The sequence below is a fragment of the Dendrobates tinctorius genome, unplaced genomic scaffold (assembly GCF_039654945.1).
Source record: "Dendrobates tinctorius isolate UK_male_01 unplaced genomic scaffold, ASM3965494v1 ptg000051l, whole genome shotgun sequence".
Taxonomy (NCBI): Eukaryota; Metazoa; Chordata; class Amphibia; order Anura; family Dendrobatidae; genus Dendrobates; species Dendrobates tinctorius.
The window spans coordinates 10,349,193-10,372,739 of NW_027361719.1; the positions used below are offsets into that span (position 1 = coordinate 10,349,193).

The window sequence follows — 23,547 nt, forward strand, 5'->3', positions numbered from 1 at the left end:
AGTCTGTAGGACACTTCCCATGGCCATGGTTTTTTTTTTTTTTGCAAACAAATCTTGGAGAATTTTTTTCCTTTAATTAGCAAAACAAATGAAAATCACTCATGCAAGCCTATGGTTACGTGAAAATCCCAGACATCAGTGTGCAGTTATTTTTTCATACATGAAATTACTGATTAAATGCTACTTGTAAACGCTTACACATGGACCAAACTCTAATGACACGCGTACCATTTTTTTGCATATGTGAAAAAACACGTCTGAATGAAGCCTAATGTGTATTAATGTGTCACTTTATTGTTTCTATAGCTTTTTCTGGGGTAAACTCTTCGTCCACGTGTCCACACAAGATTTTGTGTGTGGGAGAGTGTGAAATTTCTGATTTTCTGCTTGAAAGGCCAGTTACCCACATCCGTGACACACTGACCGTGGTCGAATATATGTATATATATATATATATATATATATATATATATATATCTGAATGTATGTGTGTATCAAGCCACACCCACTCCACATAACCCCACCCACTGGCGGCTGGAGAGCCGGGTTGCAGAGGGAAATGGGTGGAGAGCGAAGCTGCGGAAGGAGAGAGCCTGATGGCGGGTGGAGAGCAGCGGGGCTGTTAAAGGAGAGAGTGGGACCCACAGTTAGTTACTATGCCCAGGCAATGCCGGGCTCTTCAGCTAGTAGGTATATAAAAAAAAGAATGTAGGTCCGGTTTGGATATCCGGTGGTCAGGCTTTGTGTTCTGTTTCATGGATTATTGATCGATAATATCAATTTGTATTGATAACTACCCTTAGCATCTTGTATATTCTACTATATCGACAGCTCAGTTATTATATACTGGTGGGCAGGGGGCTGGGCGTGGCGCTCAGGGCAGGGTGCGGCTCTCCTGACTGATGACAGACATCACATAGCAGTGTCTTCCTCTAAGGCACAAGTTACACATGAGCGCTCCATGTTCCCTTGCTCTACATGTTCTCCGCTGTTTTATAGAGATGTGGTTACAGCAGGATGATTGATTCTCAGTGGGAGGGTTCTGGCATGCAGAGCTGTAGCGTCGGAGCCTATTTTGGTAGAGTCAGTGTCATGGAAATTGAGGAGTCGGAGGTTTGGCTTACCGACTCCACAGCCCTGCCGGCATGTTCCTGCTGCGAGAGCGAGGGGGCAGTATTTGGGTACAGAGTTCTTCACATGACACTGAGGAGGAGGCTTTTTTTATTTGTTGATAAATTAAGGAAAACCCTTCACCTGGGGACAGATGGTTTTACTGCACATAACCTGCAGGGACAGGTTTTCTTTTTGGGGCGAGTGGGATATTTTGTGCTTTCAAAAAAAACAAAAAAAAAACTGCAGGTCACGTACTATGATTTTTTTAGCTTCTCTATTAAAATAAAATAGAAAATATCTCTTGACTCTTTTTTTAATATACTTATAATGTGTTTTAGTGGGAACATAAACTGCTTTGTGGTAATTTTCTCCGCCTCCTAATTGCCAGTTCACACTGTAGCCTCAGTGATGTGTCGGGCCGGAGCCTTCCTTCATGGAGTACCTTCTTTTCTTTGTCTGTAGGTAGTGACTCTGTGGTACCGGGCCCCAGAGGTGTTGCTCCAGTCCACGTATGCCACACCAGTAGACATCTGGAGCGTAGGATGCATCTTTGCTGAAATGTTCAGACGGAAGTAAGTGATCGATGCAATGACATGCAGCGGCCATAGAAAAACAGATAAATGGAGAGAACTGTCTATGGGCAAACGCCTGATACAACAGCGATATCGTCAGGTGCTCCCTTATGTATCTGTATCATATTGAAACTTCTGGAAACCTAAAAAATGGAGGACTGGTTGAAGGAGGCACTCTGTTCATACGTAATGTATAAGGCATGTTGTGTGCATGTTCCGTCTCCACCCGAGAAAGCTTTGTACACCTTTTGGGCGATTTTTAATATATATTTTTTAATAAAATGGAAGTATTATCTCCAAATATCAATTTTATAATTAATTGAAAATGTTGCACTGTTTACCCTCTGCAACATTAAGTTTTATTAAATGATTTTAATTAATTGCTAAAGTGATTTTAGATGTGATTTTACATGCCTTTCTTCGACATTAAAAAGGTGTACATATCTTTAAAAATTGGCAGGATTTAAAGGGGTTGTCCACTTTCTCATTTATATTCCTTAAGCTGAGTTAGTTGTCAAATTCCAAACTGCGCTTCACTCGCCCTCCCCAAGGTTCTGCATTGCCTCTCTACTGCTGTTCTGGTCTCTGATCAGCTGCAGCAGTGATGTCATGTCTACAGCTCTGCAGACAATCGCTGAGCTCGGGCAATATTTTTTGCATTAGCCATTGAGCACTACAGAGACCGGAGAAGGAGCGCTGGATAACTGGGCCTGCGGGCTAATGAGAAGAAAATGGACAACCATCTAATCATGGGTTCAGAATTTATCCCCTATCAACAGGATTTGATCATAACTGGGGGGCGATCGATGGTATTGTCAGTGATCCTAGTAATGGGGCTCTTCAGTGTCCCATCTTCAATGGAGTGGAGGTACACATGCTTGACCTGAGGAGCCCCATTCTCAGGACCACTGAGAGGCCTAGTGGTTGGACCTTTTTAGTTGGGGGATATCATTCTGGAAAGACGCACTTCTCACTGTTGGAATAAGATGATACCGTTAATATGAACCTTAGTGAAAATCGTACACATTGAATGCTCAAATGCTGCAGCAGGTTTATTAAAGTTCCGCTGAGACGAAACTGCCCTTTTATTCTTACAGGCCTCTCTTCTGCGGGAATTCAGAAGCTGACCAGTTGTGCAAGATTTTTGAGTAAGTTGCATGATGGAAACGATGGGAATCGCAAAGAACATTGTGTCAAATGTGACCGACGCCTCCAGCTCCTCGTTGGCACTCCTTCACATACACTTTTTACAATATTTTTTTTAAGTTGTAATTGGAAAAAATGTCCGGAAGTTTTAGCATTTTCAGGACAATGTTTAGAAGCATTTTTGATGATTAATTTTGTAACATTTTAATACAATTTTTTTCCCCCCAAGTTCCATATAAAAGCCTATGGGGAATGCACCCGAGGATGCTGCTTTGTGGGATAAAAAAATAATTGAAACGAAAAAAAAAAAGCAAAATGTCAACTGTTCAGTAATGCAGTAATGTGCTAAAGATTTACAGATTGCATCTGACCATGGTGTGTTTAGGGTCACCAAAAATGCAGTTAAGCACGCCAAGGGAAATGTCGGGAGATAACGCTGCCAAATATTGTGTGTGATTTCAGTCTAAAGAGACTATTAGGCTGCATAATGAACTGATGGGATGTTTGGGATAGATGTCTATTGTAGAAAAATAATAATTCTGTCTTGTTTTTCCGCTGTGCCTCATTGCCATGTAAGCCCTGTGTCGGTGAGTCGGCCTGTACGTGGTTCGAGGGGTCCTTATAGGTCATCGGTGTGTTCTAGGAGGATGATTTGGAACTCTATAAGGCTGAGTTAAAACAAGCACTAAAAAAATACAGTTGTCCAAACTTGGCTTAAAGCCATGTTCACACATTTGTAGAGAGTTTCCGCTGCAGATCTGGCCACGAATGTGCAGACAGTGTGTGCATGTCTACCTTACAGATTTGGCAGCGGATTTCTCCTTATTCCTTCTATACATAGGGTGGTTTCCGCAATGAAAATCCGCTTCCATTTTCGTGCTGATCTTTCTTCCACAAGTGATTGGGATTTTGAAAGCCCCACTTACGTGCACTGTTCTGTAAATTGCTGTGGGTTTGCAGTGCGGAATCTGAACCGCAAGGTGTGAACATGGACTACGGGAGTAAAACTAGCAAATTCTAACAAACCATACATAAAATGCCGAAATGAAAAACTCTGGTCTTCAAAAACATTTTGTAACTAAAGAATAGAAGTTGCTCTGGAATCTCAGAAAGATACGGACGTCTTTACTTTGTCATTGTACTTGTGATACGTGTCCTCTAATACAGACCTGTTGGGATACCATGTGCCGCCATACAGGGTTAATGCATGAGTCTTTTTTAACATCATTTTCAGGCTAATTATGTAAAGTTTCCTGTTTTTGTTTCTAGTAAGAAGTGGGGTGTCTGGAATTACTGCAGCTCCATTCATGGCAGAGTAGTTGTAATACCAGACACAACCCACGCACAGGAGTTTCTGGGAGAAAGTAGCTTTATATTAGTAATGGTGGAGAGCCCCTTTCTGAAGTCTTCTCTGGTTGCCCCCTGCCTACAGTATGATTGGACTCCCCTCTGAAGAAGAATGGCCAGAAGACGTCACTTTGTCACGATCGGCCTTCTCACCGATGAGTCAGAAGCCAGTAGAGAAGTTTGTTCCTGAAATTGATGCCACGGGGGCACAGCTTCTACTAGTGAGTAGTAATGGGTAAAAGCAGATCAGGGGCGGACATGCTATTGGTGTTACCGGGGCCTCCTTTTACCCCCGAAACAAGTGGAATTGTGCATTATGATGAGCTACAAAGGGCCCATATAGTGTTCTGGCACAGGGGCCCCTTCTGTCAGTTCCTGTAGCAGACGTCATTCTGGTGCACACTGCCATGAATTAATCCCTATAGTTTTACAAGAATGACATGGTTTCAAGTAACCGCAAATCTGCTACATGTGAATTTACCCTTACAAATCATGTAGGGAAATAGCCGGGATCACATACTGACAAGGTTTTCTTTGTTTCCAGGAAATGTTAACCTTTAACCCCCTGCGACGTACATCGGCATCCCAGGCTCTTCATCACGCCTTCTTCTCTGAGGACCACGAGAGTGGCTCCACACCAGATCCATTCCCACATGCACGCGCCACAGCAGATGAAGTGAAGTGAGGCTCACCGATACTGGAATCGTCTGCTTTTTACTTCTAGATTATCAATAGAAGATTGCTGATTTTTATCATGACACTAAGCTTCGCCCTGCTTTGTGCAAATACGTCTGCCATGGATTCATTCTCCAGATGAACGATTGCTCACGAGGCCGAGCTAGTGTTGCCTGACATTTCAATGCAAAGACTGGCAGGGCGTCATTATCGGGATGACTGCTCAGAACACAGGGATTTTCTATTTCACGATTTTCCTTTTTACTTTATAAGCTGTCTTATGGCACCGACGCCATGAATTCTCCAGATCTATAAGTTAGGTCATGACAATGTGTCCAGTTTTGAGCCACAGATAAACTTTTATACCCAGTGAAGACATTTTACAGTCGTTCGAGACATTTCTTAGTATTTATTCCTGGCTCTTTTTTTTTATCTGCCTTTTAAACATTAGTGAATTTCAGACTGACTTGCACCAGCTGTACGGTAACAGGGACCAGAGGGGAGATCGGATCAAGGATTGCTGGCCGAGGTGACCCAGAACTTTCCAGTTGCTGCTCACATCCCCTGCCGGGGCTATTGGGCCGGCAGGAACTTGTAGTCTCGCAGCTCAAGTGTACACACTGCCTACTTCTTTGGCTTATATCTACTATTAAAAACTGACTTGTAATGATCATGAATTTCTTTAAATGTGCAAAGTAAAGAGATTTCAATCTGCATGCAAATGGGACGTTCCCCAATGCGGAATTTACCGGTTTCATATTATATTAGTCATTTGATGCATTGTATGAACATCTCTTCACACCATGTGTTATCTCTCGTGCACATGCAGTTTATTTTTCCCCATGTGTTTGAAACATAAGGCTGTGTACCCACAATGAATTTTTGGTGCAAAGTGGATGGGATTTATAGAAATTCTGTGCGAGTTTAAGCATTCTGTGCAGATTTTCCCCATAGAATTGTATTAGGGCTGAAAAAAACGCAGTTTAAAAAAATGCACATGTGGTTAAACGCATCAAAACCGCACATAACTGAAACAATAACGTTTTTTTGTTAAATCCAAATATCAGGAAGTATCACAAACAAAGCAGCTTTATTTGCAACAAGGCACAGCAGTAAGGCTAGTTTCACACTAGCGTTCTCGGGCGCAGGGCCGCCGCTAAGCCCCGCCCCCTCCGGTCAGTTCCTCCTCTGATCGCATAACACTGCATGCGATCACCGTACCCTATATTTAGTGTTGGGTACGCTGACCGTGCGCTGGTATGATTTTGCTGGTGCTGTGCCCAGCGCACAAAAATATAACACAGCGTGCTTTTGTGCGCTGGGCGCAGCACCAAAATGGCGCAGCGCCAGTAAAATCATACCAGCGCACGGTCAGCGTATCCAACGCTAAATATAGGGTACAGTGATTGCATGCAGTGTCATGCGATCAGAGGAGAAACTGACCGGAGGGGGCGGGGCTTAGCGGCGGCCCTGCGTTGCGCCTGAGAACGCTAGTGTGAAACTAGCCTGAGAGACAAAAAACGCAGCGATAAAAACACAAACACAAGTAGCGTATTTATTTAATAGGTGCAGAAAATCTGCAACATCAAATACTCAGTTGTGGGAACGTGGCCTAAGTGTTTTCCTGCCTCATGTCCATTCTTTCAGCGTATTTCACCCATTCCAATTAATAGAGAAAAAACCACATGTGAATGTGCGTAGTTTACGTAGTATTTTTCCTCCAACACTCTGGTTTTTGGTGCACATACACAGACTACAGCAGAACTTGTTTCTACTACGTCATGATATACATAGAAGCGTAAAAGCACAACAGCCAATACAGACTAGGTGAACGCTCTCTAGGCTGGGTATAGCTTGGTAAGCCCTTCTTGTAAAGGCTTGATGTTAGAGGCTGACTTATAGAAATGACTTTTTTCTACATTCTGATCAGATTTTAATTGATTAAATTGAACTTGTCCATGGTCATCCTCATATTTAGAATTTTTTTTTTTTTTTTTTAATTATGACCCTCGGCTCGATCTCGATCCATGGCGACTTGATGGATGAACTCGCTGTTGGAAGATCGAAGATCGATCATCTGCAAACCTAGATAGGTCCGCCAGGGTCTTACCTGCCATTTTCTTGATGGTATCAAGCCATCGGGTTGCTGGTCTTCTTGTTCACCTTGTTCTTCTATTCTTCTGACCCTGATGACCTTCTCCAGTGATTGTTGTCTTCTAATGTGTCCAAAGTAGGCAAGTCGTAGCTTGGTAATCCTTGCTTGAAGTGACAGGTCTAGCGTAATTGGTTCTAAAACTGATTTGTTCTTTTGCCATCCATGGTATTGATAATGATCAGTAATTCTGCATCACTGACTTTGATAAGGAGCAGTTGTGTAACTACAAAAGGGAACCTGTCTCTGAAACCACTATTTACCTGCAGATATACTATATAGACTGCAGGATTGTTTTACCATTGATGTTTGTTCAAAGCCTATTTGATATATATATTTTTTTTTTTTTTTTCAAGTGATGCATGTTAAACTAGCTTAAGGCTACTTTTTCCACCAAAATGTTGGGCATTATTTTCCATAAGTTTCTTGTGGTTAAAAATATATATATATATATCCGGTATATACACTCACTGGCCACTTTATTAGGTACACCATGCTAGTAAGGGGTTGGACCCCCTTTTGCCTTCAGAACTGCCTCAATTCTTCGTGGCAGAGATTCAACAAGGTGCTGGAAGCATTCCTCAGAGATTTTGGACCATATTGACATGATGGCATCACACAGTTGGCGCAGATTTGTCGGCTGCACATCCCTGATGCGAATCTCCCGTTCCACCACATCCCAAAGATGCTCTATTGGATTGAGATCTGGTGACTGAGGAGGCCATTTGAGTACAGTAAACTCATTGTCATGTTCAAGAAACCAATCTGAGATGATTCGAGCTTTATGACATGGCGCATTATCCTGCTGAAAGTAGCCATCAGATGTTGGGTACATTGTGGTCATAAAGGGATGGACATGGTCAGCAACAATACTCAGGTAGGCTGTGGCGTTGCAACGATGCTCAATTGGTACCAAGGGGCCCAAAGAGTGCCCAGAAAAAATTCCCCACACCATGACACCACCACCACCAGCCTGAACCGTTGATACAAGGCAGGATGGATCCATGCTTTCATGTTGTTTACGCCAAATTCTGACCCTACCATCCGAATGTCGCAGCAGAAATCGAGACTCATCAGACCAGGCAACGTTTTTCCAATCTTCTACTGTCCAATTTCGATGAGCTTGTGCAAATTGTAGCCTCAGTTTCCTGTTCTTAGCTGAGAGGAGTGGTACCCAGTGTGGTCTTCTGCTGCTGTAGCCCATCTGCCTCAAAGTTCGACGCACTGTGCGTTCAGAGATGCTCTTCTGCCTACCTTGGTTGTAACGGGTGGCAATTTGAGTCACTGTTGCCTTTCTATCAGCTCGAACCAGTCTGCCCATTCTCCTCTGACCTCTGGCATCAACATGGCATTTCCGGCCACAGAACTGCCGCTCACTGGATTTTTTTTCTTTTTCGGACCATTCTCTGTAAACCCTAGAGATGGTTGTGCGTGAAAATCCCAGTAGATCAGCAGTTTCTGAAATTCTCAGACCAGCCCTTCTGGCACCAACAATCATGCCACGTTCAAAGGCACTCAAATCACCTTTCTTCCCCATACTGATGCTCGGTTTGAACTGCAGGAGATTGTCTTGACCATGTCTACATGCCTAAATGCACTGAGTTGCCGCCATGTGATTGGCTGATTAGAAATTAAGTCTTAACACACAGTTGGACAGGTGTACCTAATAAAGTGGCCAGTGAGTGTATGTGAATAGGGGTACATATGTTACCAATGCAGTTTTTCTGTTACACTTCTGATTTTGACTTATACATACTGCCATGTGAAAAAGGCACAAAGGCTTCATACACATTTGTGTATCTGGGTCTAACTTTCCTTAGGCTAGTTGCACACTAGCGTTTGGAGGCACAGCGGATGCTTGCTGTGAAGCGCCGCCCCTGCCACGCCTCCTCCGGTCAGCTCCGCCTATGGACACATGCTGCTGCATGCGACCTGCGTACCCTATCTTTAGCATTGGGTATGCAGGGCGTGCACAGGTATGCTTTTGCCGCCGCATGCGCCCTTTTGACGGTGCGCCAAACGCAACGTGTTGCATTTTGGTGCGGCCGGTGCACTGTCAAAAGGGCGCATGCGGCGGCAAAAACATACCTGCGCACAGCCTGCATACCCAATGCTAAAGATAGGGTACGCAGGTGGCATGCGCCCATAGGTGGAGCTGACCGGAAGAGGCACGGCAGGGGGCGAAGCTTCATGGCGAGCGTCCGCTTCGCCTCCAAACACTAATGTGAAACTAGCCTTACACTTTTCCTGGCTTTAGGTTCCACTCCTGATGTTGGTTTACAAATACTGATTGCAGAATGTGCCTTAGTCCCAAAAACAGAGACAAGAGACGTCGTATAGCCTTTACCGGCAAGTTAAAACATAAGAATGAGAGAAACTTTCTGATGTTGTGGAACAAGATTCTTTCAGATCTGTGTTTTGCTGTTATATGTAATTTTGTAACAAGGCCATGTAGTCACTGATAAAAAGCCTATGATGATGTGCTGAGCAGGAACAATACAAATCAGGGGATTATTTTATGACAGCATAAGTCTGGACTTGGTATAAGTCTAGCCTGAGGTTTCCATTTTGTGTATCTGTTGTGCATAATAAAGAGGTTTCAGTCTCTCATGATGACTGCATTTCTCTTGAAAGTGTAATTTCTTGTACATCCACTTCTGCTTTAAGGAAAACCGAAAAAAACAATGTTGAAAGGCTCTGTACACCATTGCACAAAACTTTCTGTTGTTGATTTTCTTCCCAAATGCATAGCTAGGCTATGTTCATGTTTGTCTGTCCATAGAAATGGTATATTAACCATGTAAACGTAAGTAACTGGTCCTCCGAGGTGGTTCCAATACAAACGTTTAGACAACACACAAAAGAATGAACTTTTTCTTCCTTCCATAATAATAAAAGCAAAAGAATATTAGGTTTTAGTAATTCTGTTTTGACTGTTCTGTTTTTGAGGAACATCCAAACAGAATTCTCAAAGGCAAAAATTGAGAATATAGCTTTAAAGAGGTAGGCCACTTCCCTCTTACAATGTGACAATCACTTCTGTGCACAAAAATGGCTGCTGATGGAGAAACGTGACCAGACCTGTCCCATCAGTGCCTCAAGGAGGGCAGAGCATTAGGCTTTATAAAAGTGCATGAAGATGATCCTATATTATAAAAAGAAGTGCTGTATAGATCCTCTGTTGCTATATTGGTTAATGGTGACTGCAGCACCATGGAGCTCACATCCAGCCTATACTACTGAGAGAGATGCTCCGACCAGAGAAGGGATAAACTTGGATCAGGCTGCAAACTGCATTATCTGAGGATCTGAAAATGAAGGGAAGATTGCAGCCTGAAAGTTAAAGGTACTGTCACACTTAGCGATACACCAGCGATATGACGCGGTCAGGATCACTGGAGCATCGCTAAGTGGTTGCTAGTGAGCTGCCACCCAGGCAGATCTCACCAGCGAGATCGCAGGGGTCGGGGGTCGCTACCTACCTGTCAGACGAGGCAATCCTGACGTCCTCCCGCCCGCGTCCACGCGTCGCTCATCGGCGCCACAGGAAGCTGACGATGAGAAACGGCCAAGGCTGTTCTCGCGCGATCAGCGGCAGACAGCGGGGGAGCCGGTCAGAGGTAAGTATCAGATATCGCGATATCGCTATAACGTCACAAAACCAGTGACGTTATAGCGATATCGCTTAAGGCCCCGTCTCACTAAGCAATCTCGGTAGCGAGATCGCTGCTGAGTCACAACTTTTGTGACGCAACAGCGATCTCACCAGCGAGATCACTGTGTGTGACAGCGATCAGCCCCCCTGCCGGTATCGCTGATCGCTGGAAGAAATCTCTGGACATTTCTTTGGTCGCTGGTCTCCCGCTGGCCAGCACGCATCGCTGCGTGTGACAGGCAGGAGACCAGCGATCAGGTGTAAAAAATAGAATCAAAAAAATAAATATAGTTATTCTCACCTTCCGACATCGCGTTCAGCCATCCCGCCTCTCTCCACGCTCCGGTCCCAGTGATCCTTTGCACGAATGACCGCGAGACTGTGACATCTCGCAGTCATTCGTGCAAAGGATCACTGGGACCGGAGCGTGGAGAGAGGCGGGATGGCTGAACGGGACATCGGAAGGTGAGAATAACTATATTTTTTATTTTGATTCTATTTTTTACAGGATGGCCAGCGATGCCGGGCGCTCGGCATCGCTGTGCTGATCGCTGGTGAAGCTGTCTGTGTGACAGCTCACCAGCGATCACATAGCGACTTACCAGCGATCCTGACACCTTCATATCGGTGTCGGGATCGCTGGTAAGTCGCTTAGTGTGACGGGGCCTTTAGTGTGACTGGTCCTTTACTGCTATTGTCATAACTAATGGTAACCATTAACATATGTAAAGTGTTTTTTTTTTTTTTTTTTACCCCACCCCTATGTCAAAGGTGGCCATAACCTTTAAGTTGAGGGGGCTGCTAGATAAAAAAAAAAAAAAAAAAAAAATCAGAGTTATTGTGAATAAAAACCCAATGTAGGCCCAGTGGTAAATTAGTGGACAAATGAGAAAAATAATCTGTGGAGCAGAACCATGCAGTCTTGACTGGACAGATGTTTCAATATGGAAATAGTCGTTAGATATAATACTCCATGATATGTATTTCCTCAGCTTCAGGATGGAGGCAGACTAAAGTGATGTTACTTGCTGTGGCTACCCATTCAATTTGCAGTGCAGACCTGTATTACATGACATTTACAGCACATCTATAAGGCTGGTTTTCACATTAGCGCTTTTTTACGCAGTGCAGCGTGCGCGCGCATGCGTACCTATGTTTAATAGGGCGTGCACATGTTCGTGCGTTTGCACACGTTCATATTCATTTTTGTGCGCATGTGTTTTTTTCAAGGTGTGCGCCTAGGCGCGCCAGACGCAACCTGTTGCATTTCTGGGTCCGCCAAAAGGCGTAAAAAAAACGCATGTGCACGGAATGTGACAAAATAACGCATTACAGTCTATTGGAACGCAGGCGTGCGCATGTGTTTTTGGTGTAAACGTGTAGACACTGGTTTTAACCCCTAGTGAACGAATGCGCATAAAAACCGCAAACGCATGATACATATTTGCATGTGTTTCAATCGCACACGAAGCGCTGCACAAATGTGAAACTAGCCTAATATATACCATACCCCCTAGTCCAGCTGCATCTCCACTCACTACTGGTCAAGCACCAGTAGAATGGAGAATTAGGAGACTGCTTGAGGTGAGTTCTATCACTGGCAAGGAGAAACATTATCCCTTGGATCCCGGTCAAACGCCTCATCCAGCCAAACCACATCTCACACTTTGCACGGACGATTGGCAGTACACCAATCACATTGTCTGCAAATTGAGATTTTGTTTTTTATCCTAAGTCATGTTACAAGGCTCGTTAGAAGGCCGATATTGACTTCTAGGATTGCTACTTCCTATAGTGACACTGGAATTCTAGTCCTCTTCGCTGAAGAGACAATTTGCCTCCCTCTAGCACTCGCACCTATTAGACAGTTATGGTATATCCAATAAATGACTTAACTCTTTCAAGAGGTTAACTAAAAATGGTCTAAAAGAGATGTAATACCTTCCCCACTAATGTGCCAATGCTTCTTAGGTCTTTGCTTACATCCCTTCGAGAACCGATATGAGACTTAAGAGGGTTTTACACATAGCGATATCGCTATAACGTCACCGATTTTGTGACGTTATAGCGATATCGCTACATGTGATACTTACCTCCGACTGGCTCCCCTGCTGTGCATAGCTGATCGCGCGAGAATGGCCGGCTCCATTTCTCGTCTGGCGCTTCCTGCTGTGACGACGAGCGATGTGTGGAGGTGGGCGGGAGGACGCCAGGCTCGCTGAGTGTGAAAGGTGAGTATGGTGCGCTGCGTCGCTGTGAGGTCTGCCTGTGTGACAGCTCACTAGCGATCATTTAGCGATGCACCAGAGATCCTGACCGGGTCGGATCGCTGGTGCATCGCTAAATGTAAAAGGGTCTTTAGGCTGGGATCACATATGCGAGAAACTCGGACGAGTCTCGCATCTTAATACCTGGCACTGCCACTCGGAGCGGAGCGTGTGGCTGTAATGAAATACATGCAGCTGACCGCTCTGCTCCCAAGTGCTGGGTATTAAGATGCGAGACTCATTCGAGTTTCTCGCATGTGTGATCCCGGCCTTACAGCGGTGACCACTGACAGTTATTGACAGCGGTGGTCATATGTCCTTCCAGATCAAGCATGAATGAACATTGCGGGGGGAGGGTGCACAGTTTCATTATTTGACACCTTTTGAGAGATTAAATGGCTGTCTAACTTGTTTGAAAGGTGCCCAGACACATTCACGATCTGAAGGCTAACGCTCAAGTAATGTGTTCACATAGTAAGAAACCAAATATATTAAAGGGAGAAAATACTTTATTGTATCTTAAAGCATTTATTGGAATAAATAACCCACATTATGGACGTTGCTAGGGCTGCAGGTCCTGTGATGCCAACTATAGGGAAGATTCAACCCGGGTGATGGCAGGACTTCCGCTTTCAAAAATGAGTAAGAAAGGAGAGTGAGAAATCCTTGCAGGGTTCAAGCTATTGTGTAGACCCGAGTAGATTTGTCATAATTCAGCATACAGTGAAATCGGAGCCGATCGTCCGGCATCTTCTAGTAGAAGCCCATCACTCACTTATCTGTCCCTAGGGGTGATTCTATATGAGATCTGGCTTGCTGGAGCAGATATATTTTAGTGGTGATTTTTCTGAGCTCCACAGAATACATTGTCCATCTCTTAAGTACGTTCCAGCAAACTGTGACCTGCGACTCTGTATAAGACCAGTGAGACACACGGGCTCAGTGTTATGTCATACCGGATTGCATCTAAATGGCACATGTTCACGGTACGAGGCCAAACCACATTACGGGCTCTGCTGTCTGTCGGGATTTACTTAGCACTAGCCGCTAACACAGAAAAGGCATGAGCAAAGATGCCGAAGTTATCTCCACTTATGTGGGTCATCACTATATAAGTGGGATATCTGGTGCTGTGGAATACCCCAGCTTACATTTACAATACTTAGCTGTTGGATGCATAATATACTTAAAGTGAACTTGTCACCTGACCAAAAGCAGTTATTCCTTGTGTTATGTTAGCCCTGAGTATTCTTTTTGTTTAATTAAAAATCAACTATACGGTTTCAAAGATATGGGCCACACCATCTGCGGCTAATGTATTATGGTCTCTACAAGGGCTTGTGGCTCAAAGGCCAATAATACAGAAATCGCAGTGAGACATGCCCAGCCCCTCCCCAGAGAATCCCGTGAGACACACCCCAAGAGAATCCCATGAGATACGCCCCTCTCCAGAGAATCCCACGAGACATGCCCCTCTCCCCAGAGAATCCATGAGACATGCCCCACCCTCCCCAAGGAATCCCATGAGACACGCCCCTCCCCAGACAATCCCATAAGACACACCCCACCCCCCCAGATAATCCCATGAGAGACTCGCCCCACCCTCCCCAAAGAATCCCATGAGACACGCCCCTCCCCAGAGAATCCCATAAGACACGCCCCCCAGATAATCCCATGAGAGACACGCTCCACCCCTCCCCAGAGAATCCCATTAGACACGCCCCCCAGAAATAACCAGGAAAATTAACATTACGCAAAAATGGCTCATATCTCTGGAACCATACGGTTTGATAAAAAAAAACCAGAATACTTGAGAACAGCAGGATTAAAATAGGAGCAAAATGTGACAGGTCCTCTAAACACATTAGACAATCTAGATGAAGATTGATCAATTTTCACTGGGGTCCATTCATTTTTTTTTCGTATATGTTCTGTTTTTTAACACATAGTACATATACTCACTTTATTCTTTTTACTTGGCCATGTCTATTTTTTGGGGGGTCCTGAAAAATTTGGGAAACCACCATCCGTTTGATTTTTTTTTTTATACAACAAAAATGAAAAACCCACAAATGAAAATTGGATCAAGCACTCTGATGAAATTCTCTCTTTTTTTATTTTTTGTATTTACAAACCCCCCATGAACTCACCTTACCAACTATTGGCAGGGAGCGGTGTTAACCAGGAAAGCATGCCCACTGCTCTTACTCTCCAACCATTACAAGATATCAATGCTTCGCTCTATTTAAAAGGGACTATTAACCCTTACATGCTCTACAAACTATATTAACACAAATAGTCAAAAAAAAAAAAGGAATATTTAATCTTGCAAATGTACAGTATTTGCTTTCTTCAGTGTCTCTTTCATTCCATGGTTCTATTGATTTCTATATCGGAATATCTAGGCCAATGCTATAATTGATAAAATGGGACCTTGTTACACTTTGCCATGAATATAAAAAAGACATCATTTCAAGAATGACTGGTATGCATCTTTACATATATGTACACTGACATACCTGTCATTCAATCCGCCCTTTTCAAACATGGCAAGTTATGGCTCTATACAAGCCGTGTGCAGTAACACATACCAAAAGTAAAAACAAACTAGAGGGTTGAGAGCCAAGTACAAAGATGCCCTTGTGTCCAGATGACAATTATCCTTGCACCGATTTCTCAGTACGCGAAACATAATGACCCTTTTATTTCTGACATAATACATCTGCTAAAATAGTGGTCTGATTGCATTGGTGAAAAAGCCCCCATATTGGGAAGCTTAGTCTGACTTCTTCCCCTGCCACATGTCCCTCTCTTCTAGCTAAGTGGAACATAGTGTTGTAGGGTGAGAAATTACCAGCTAAGAGATGGGACCGAAACTGTAAAATGAAATACATGAACGAACGGCTGTGGGTGAAGCTTCAATACTACTATAGAAAAGCACTGGGATTTGCTCGAGGGTCTTTCTGGTTCCTGTATCGGAAGGCGAGCCATACACCAAGAATCTGAAAAACATTGCAAAATGGAGAGATGGTTACTGGGGTCGTCATCGGAGCAAATTACCATAGATTCCAAATGTACAGACCCCCATCACTCAGACTGCTTGTACTCTATGCGGTGTAGCTTTGTACAGTACAGAACGGATTGTTCCCTTTCCTGCAATACTAGGACAATCGCCATGTAATAGGAAGCCCAGCCTGTGGCAATCCTGTATAACACAGCGGCCACAACACCTGAGCCTGCACCACACACTTGACCAGCTACAGAATGTAGATGCAATTTTGAGGAGTGTAAGAAACACCAAGAAGGAAGAGTTGTGAAATTAAGTCACAGAATCGATACATATGTAAACTATGGCCCAGATTCATCCAGAACAGCCTTCTTCACACCTGTTTTAATGAGGGTGCATGATGGAGTCAGAGGCACCAGGGCTGTGGAGTTGGAGCCCATTTTGGTGGCGTTGGAGTCAGAGTTTTGGCTTACCAACTTTCCAGCCCTGAGAGGTACATGCCTCTTAAGGAATTAGGCAAGGCTGAAAATTGGTGTGCACCTAGACATAAATCTTACCCCAGTAAGCGACTGGAGTAAGATTCGCCACAGCTCTTCATGCCCTGTCGTGCACCTCCTCTGCCCACGAGCAGTCGCGCCCCAGCTCTGCGTTGATTTTTTAAATTTTTTAAAATGGATTACTCTAGAATTCTGGGGTAATCGCTTGGAGGAATCATGGTCAAGATTTTCAAAACATCTGGATTTATTTAAAGGGAATCTGTCACCTAATTTTAGCCCTATCAGCTGCCGTCACCGCCATCAGGGGCTTATCTACAGCATTCTGTAATGCTCTAGATAAGCCCCTGATGTAACCTGAAAGATAAGAAAAATACATTCGATTATACTCACCCAGGGGCGGAGTCGGGTACAATGGGTGTCGCGGTCCGGCGCCTCCCATCTTCATACGATGACGTCTTGCTTCTCCCTCGGCTCCTGTGCAGGCGTACTTTATCTGCCCTGTTGAGGGCAGAGCGCAGGTGCCGGGAAAGGTCAGAGAGCTCCGGCGCCTGCGCACTGCAGTACTCTGCTCTGCCCTCAACAGGGAAGATAAAGTACGCCTGCGCAGGAGCCGAATGAGAAGCAAGGAGGAGGACATCATCGTATGAAGATGGGAGGAGCCGGACAGGACGCCAGGGTGAGTATAATCTCTTTTTTCTTATCTTTCAGGTTACATTCGGGCTTATCTACAGCATTACAGAATGCTGTAGCTAAGCCCCTGATGGCGGTGCCGGAAGCTGAAAAATGGGGTGACAGATCCCCTTTAATATGGAGCATCAACATCAAGCAAAGAAAAGCACACATTTATCAATGAGGTTATTGATGGTTGTCTGAGGAATGTTCTGGCATGCTGACTGCACTTGGGTAAGAGAAACATCACCAGTTGCTTGCACTAGTGTTATGCTGTCACATACATTAAGTACGCGTTCACATGTTCAGTATTTGGAAACTAAAACCAGGAGTGGGTGACGTGTTGCTATTATACTTTCCCGATTGTTCCACTTCTGTTTTTTCACTTACAAATACCGAGGTAAAATACTGACCAAATACTGACCATGTGAACAGGAGTAAGCTAAGATGACAGACTCCTCCCTATGCAAAGTGCGTAGAAGGCAGTGGAGGTCCATTGTGCTCCACCAGAGCGACCATTCTGCAGGTCATACAGATGTGTGGGCCTCCTTGTGGTGACCTTCATACAAGGAGCTGAATGCATGCTATTGTGGAGTACCTCATTAACCCTTCCTGAAGATATTGGATTCTGCTTAATGTCCATTTACTGCATTGCCAAAAAAAAAAAAAAAATACTGTAGAGTAAATGATTTATCACAATGTCCTGGTCAGAGATCATTGACTGCACCCAACTCCATCTGCAATCCATGCGGCCCGGGACAAGGCATAGTGTGGGGGAGGCTTGTTACGATAAACACATTATTTTACTTTATTATGGGTTTGGGGTGCAGGGAAGCAGCGTGTCATCTCATGCCCAGCTCAGTTGTGCTCAGGGCTCAGCTATTATGTATTTGGCCATTTATTTATTATACTCTGTGTACATGAGAGGCTATGGCGGCGCAGTGGCAGCAATGGCTGCATGTCATTTGATCCACAGTTGATGGATAGCTCTAAAACCTTAATGGTGTGAATTGTTTGCAGGACTCTGTTGGAATCAAGGCAGTAACCTTATTTACATCTGTGTACTTTTGTAACCTTGCACTGGACACTATCAATAGTCCTGAATGAAGGCAGTAACCTAATTTACATGTGTATACGTGTGTAAAGGGGGTTTTACACATAGCGATATCGCTAACAATACCGCTAAAGCATCACCGATTTGGTGACGCAGCAGCGATATCGCTATGTGTGATACTTACCTCCAACCGACCCCCCCGCTGTCCGTCGCTGATCGCGCAGCTCCATTTCTCGTCGGTCGCTTCCTGCTGGCACCGACGAGCGACGCGTGGACGCTGACGGGAGGACGTCAGGATCGCCGCGTCTGAAAGGTAATGGCCGCTGTATCGCTGCTGCATCGCTGTGAGATCTTTCTGTGTGAAAGCTCACTAGCGGCCATTTAGCGATGCACCAGCGATCCTGACCGGGTCGTATCGTGGTCGGGATCGCTGGTGCATCGCTAAATGTAAAGGGGCCCTAACTCTGCACTTGACACTTTATCAACAGTCCTTTGTCCTGAATCAGGTTATTCATTACCCTTTTGCCTTTCATTAGGTCTATTCATTCTATTGATTCCTTTGTAGCCATCTAGCCCTCTGTCTAACCTTTGTTATTAACAAAAGATATTAAGCATATTGTTGGGCATATTATTTTGGATACTCTAGTAATTTACTCAAAATTTTGATACATTGTACAACTAGAATTGCATCCCTCATCAGCTGTTTTTCCTACCTATGCATGTGTTGGTTGGAGGCAATGGTGTATGTCTATCAATGTTTAATAAAATGATTGTCTATTTCATGAAATGAGTGACACTCTTGGTTTTTGCGTCACCTCACAGTGACATGACCTTTGTGACACATTTGTGCATTCAGAGTGTAGCCTGCTCCTTTACAGGATAATGGGCTTGGGTATTGTGCTTACCATTTATTATGGGTGTTAGACACTGAGGGTTGTCAGACAAGGGGACATGGCTTTGCAGAAAGGAGCAGATTCAGTCACGGGCCTGTGTGGAGTGACAAATAGTGATGCAGTTGTGATCCTGGAACCAAAAAAATAAAGGAGGCGAACACTGGGAGCAATGCTGTGGTAAACCTCCACAACGTCTGGTATGTTAACTATCCCTTTAAGACAAATAAACCATCTATGATTATAATGCAATGCGTGACAAAGTGCTCGGGGTCAGCCCGCTCTTGGCAGTATATCATGATGATGTACCGGTCATGAGATGTCAAATTGTTCTTGTTTCAGAAAATAAGAAAAGAAAATTAAATTAATATTATGTAAAATATGGAGTCCACATCCAACATGGTTGCTGAATGCAGTTAAAGGAAATGTCACACCAAACAAAACAAAGACAGTCTAAACTGAGCACAAAGCCCTTACACACCTCTACTGTATAAGCCTGTCCTCCACCACCGTGCAGCGAGTGGCCGCAGCAGAGAGGAGAGTGGTGTGCGTGCGCGCTCTGATCTAGGAGCTTTCACAGTGAGTGAGCTCAGGCATCAGCTTTCTCCTGATGCATCATTAAGAGGGGATATCCCAATTCAGTGGGCACCAAGCAGCCTCATTAGCATATGGGATTAAAAACACATTTTTCGAACAATGGAAAGACAGATCTATACAATAAAGGTAGAATTTTTATAGAAGCCATGTTCCTGCCCACATAACTATGTTTCCCTAACAAACAGGCAATCCTCACATGTATTCAGGCTGTCAAGTAGCCGCAAATCATGCAGCTGCAGCGACAGAAACTAAATCTCCAAGCATTTCCAAATACTCGGAGGACACCCGAGCAACGAGTATACTCGCTCATCACTAGGAATGATCTCTGGTTAGGAGGAGATATAAGTATTTCTTAAAAACCAACAATCAAATTGTAAAAATAAAAATTGTAATCTATTTCATGGTGATGGGTGGAGACCCTAGAAATGTGAGGTCATTTTCCAGAGATGATCAGTCCCTTTAGGAAGATATAAAGGTTTTCTGGATTTATGCAAATGAGGAATAATCAATATATAAATGAGAAATCATACACCATTGGGGATGGAAAGGTTTTCCCAGTGTGACATAATGCCCAGCCGTTATTCATAATACTTGGGGATCTGTCACAACATTATCATTCAAGACTAGATTACCTCTGTGAAGCTGAAGAAGAGTCCTACTCCACCAAGGATTTTCAGGGCTTCACCGGCATGGTTCAGCATTTTGTTGCCACATGTGTCACACGTGTTTTTGCTTTTACACTCCTGAAAGAATAAGTATGAAAGTCAGTAAGTAAATGTACTCAAGTTAGTGATGAAAAGCAGAATATTCAGTAACTCTCACTATGATCTGTCCATTTATCACGTATTTAAATGGTTCTACATCTACAAAAAGATGGTTTCCAGGTGGAGTAGCATCATTGAAGGGTCTCATTACCACCAACAGCACTGCTGCTTCACACCGAACAGGGCTGATGGCAGAGGATGGAAGCTACTTGACATTTGTGTGTAAGGAAGGGGTGAAGCTGTACAGCTCCGTGTAGACTATGCCCAAGCCTGACGCCGGAGGAATCTGTCAGGAGGGTTTGCAAACATCACCCATGGATTCCAAAAGCGTAAACAGAGCGGTTGGTATATTAATTGCATTGACTAACCACATGGGAATTCAGAGTCTACTGTATAGTAATACAAACTACATGTATTAATGGTATACTGATGTACACTAACCTGCGTGTGAAAATGGCTGCGGTGCCCTGTGGTGTGGGTTTCACCGGCATTTTGTGAAAGCCCAGATCCCCCAGGATATCCATTACTGCGATGCGGTGGCCTCCGGGAAAATGGCCGCCGGGGCGGCGCATGCTCAGATTGAGAACTTTGCAATGAGCTCTCGTCCCAAGATCTAGGAAGGCGAGATCTTGCTACCTGAGATCTCGTTGCCGAGATCTCAATCTGAGCATGCGCTGCCCCGGTGGCCATTTTCCCGCAGGCCACCGCATCGCAGTCATTTTCACCCGCAGCGGCGCACATCGGAACACCACCTCATCCCAGCCTGCAGCAACGCACCACTCCTGCCTCCTCCAGCAGCGACCCTGCTCCACCGCAGTCACCACCCCCCCGGTAAGCAATAAGGCGCATGGATTATAAGAGACACCACCATTTTATTAAAAAAAAAAAAAAAAGGGGTTTTTTTTCTATTTTTCTGGTGTTTCTTATAATCCACAAATACGGTACTTACCATATAATGTAAAGATTGTCCCTTATAAAGCCCAGCATGTGGTCTGGGTTTCACCAGAGTACCAAGATGGCAGCCAGGTGAGCCTTCGGCAGGCCCCAGGGTAGTCCATCAGCAACTCATGACTACTTTTAAATGGCAGCAACATCTAAATAACCATAAATAAACAGCTGGGATGTAAGCTTTACCGTTATAAGCTGATGCTGGCTGCGTTACATCTGCCATTTAGTAGCTTCACATATACAGATCCTGGCATGGAAGCAACATTACATCCACATACACCAATGGGTTTAATGTTACCAGCATTAGGATGTTAATCAAAGAACATGGTAGATGCCCCCCCAAAAAAAAATTAAAATAGAAAAGCAAACTACCAAAGTTATTGGTGTGAAAAATGGCAACTACTCACAGCAATGCAGACTGACAAATCATTGTTGAACTGTGACAATTTCTCTGTGGTGTTTAACCATCCACAACAATTCAGATTCTTCTCCATTTCTCTCCTGGTGACGTTCCCCATACTAGACCATGTTTCGTTTAGAAACCGCTCCTGTAAAAACCAAAGTTGTGCTGGTCACTGTGAGGCCGGGGTACTGAGGGCATCCAAAATCCATTGTTTCTAATGGACACATCATAAAATACTGTACAGCAAGTGAGAGAAAGAAAGTCCTAATCTGTGACCATGAAACCTACAGACTTGTACATCTCCGTTTTCTCTACTGCTCCATTAGCAGCTAATTACAATGGATTTCGCATGAAACCCTGGCACTGTCGTCGGCACTGGGAACGGAGCGTGCAGCTGCATAGAGATACGTGTAGCCGCACGCTCCGGTCCGAGTGTTGGTGGCAGTGCCAGGTTTTCACGCGAGAGACTCGCACGAGAATCGTGCGAGTCTCTTGCAAATGAGTATGAGCCCTAAAGCTGAGAGTCTGCACTTTAAATCCATATTGATTATATACCTATATCTTGAATGTTTTGGTAAACAGCGAAAATTGCAAAACTGTCCATATATTTCCAGACCCAACTGTACATACACATTCATGGGCCCCAGAATTTATTTTTACATATTCAGGCGACACAATACAGGATACTAATACATATTTACAAGTATTGTGCGGTTAGGTGTATTTGGTTGTTTGTAAATAATTATTTAATAGGTGTGCGTACAGTGATGCAGTGACCGCTGTGACAGCTAGGGGGCGCTGTATGGGTCATGCACACAGGCATCTTCATTATTGTGATGGAGAAAGGATGAACGGCAGGATGGTAAATGACTTATGTATCCCAGGGTGGGTGGCCCTGGGATGGAAGCTGAAATATGTGGTAAACAGCAGAGGTACTGCTGTTGTGAGTTCATTTTCCCCTTCGTCACTGAGGTCTGGTGAACTCCCTATTCTGGTAAAGGAAGGTAATGAGCCTGATTATCAGGCACCTGAGCCTAATGATGATGACTGGCTGAGTGGAGTCACGGACTGGATATAAGGCTGCCGACGCCCTTCTGCCCTGCAGGTGATTTCTCTGTGGACTTCTAGGAGACCAGTCTGATTCCTGCTCCTCTAAAGATAAGTTTTCTGCTTTGCCTTTTTGCATTTGTGTTTTGTTTTTGTTTGCCTTGCTTTTTTGGATTCTGCCATTCCCTGCTGGGGTGAGCTGAATCTCCTTTTGCCGGTTGCTCTGTCTTCAGAATATTCCTGAGTACTGACATAGTCTTTTTGAAGCCTAGCGTCTTCAGGGCCTTTTTCACTGTCAGTCTGTTGGCTCTTATTTTCATAGGGTTTTTCACGGATTGCAGACAGCAGCCTTCCTGTCCTTTCCTATCTAGTTAGCTTGGGCCCCGTCTTTGCTCAGTCTATCTTTCTGTCTGTGTTAGTGTTCTTTCTTCTTGCTTCACCGTCATTATATGTTGGGGGCTGCCTATTGCTTTGGGGTCTGCTCTGGGGCAGTTTAGATTTCGCTGTCTTTAGGCTATATAGTCCTCCGGCTGTGATCGAGGGGTCTAGGGCATCGTAGGAACCCCCCACGGCTACTGCTAGTTGTGTTGATAGGTTCAGAGGTCTGCAATCCGATAGCTGCCAACTTCTCTGGTTTTCTGGACTTAGCTAGCATTTCTGTTTTTGCCTCCTACGGTGACTCATTCATAACATACTGCTGAGTGTTTGTTACTGAGTGTCATGGAAGGATTTCAGGTGGCTTGG

At 44.4% G+C, this 23,547-nt stretch overlaps 2 protein-coding genes across 5 annotated transcripts in view; one reads left to right on the forward strand and one right to left on the reverse strand.

Moving 5' to 3' along the window:
• The window catches only part of CDK4 (cyclin dependent kinase 4), a 41,353-nt gene extending 35,778 nt beyond the window's left edge, over nucleotides 1-5,575 (forward strand). For all 4 annotated transcript variants that reach the window (XM_073576769.1, XM_073576766.1, XM_073576768.1 and 1 more), the window contains exons 5-8: nucleotides 1,576-1,685; nucleotides 2,783-2,833; nucleotides 4,264-4,399; nucleotides 4,723-5,575. In XM_073576769.1, the coding sequence (XP_073432870.1) occupies nucleotides 1,576-1,685; nucleotides 2,783-2,833; nucleotides 4,264-4,399; nucleotides 4,723-4,863 (438 nt within the window). In that variant the 3' untranslated portion in view covers nucleotides 4,864-5,575. The remainder of the gene's footprint in view (nucleotides 1-1,575; nucleotides 1,686-2,782; nucleotides 2,834-4,263; nucleotides 4,400-4,722) is intronic.
• Nucleotides 5,576-13,418: 7,843 nt separating this feature from the next.
• The window catches only part of TSPAN31 (tetraspanin 31), a 31,363-nt gene continuing 21,234 nt past the window's right edge, over nucleotides 13,419-23,547 (reverse strand). The window contains exons 4-6 of the mRNA XM_073576777.1: nucleotides 21,761-21,901; nucleotides 20,274-20,384; nucleotides 13,419-15,929 (exon numbers count right to left, since the gene is read on the reverse strand). Of these exons, the coding sequence (XP_073432878.1) occupies nucleotides 15,855-15,929; nucleotides 20,274-20,384; nucleotides 21,761-21,901 (327 nt within the window). The 3' untranslated portion in view covers nucleotides 13,419-15,854. The remainder of the gene's footprint in view (nucleotides 15,930-20,273; nucleotides 20,385-21,760; nucleotides 21,902-23,547) is intronic.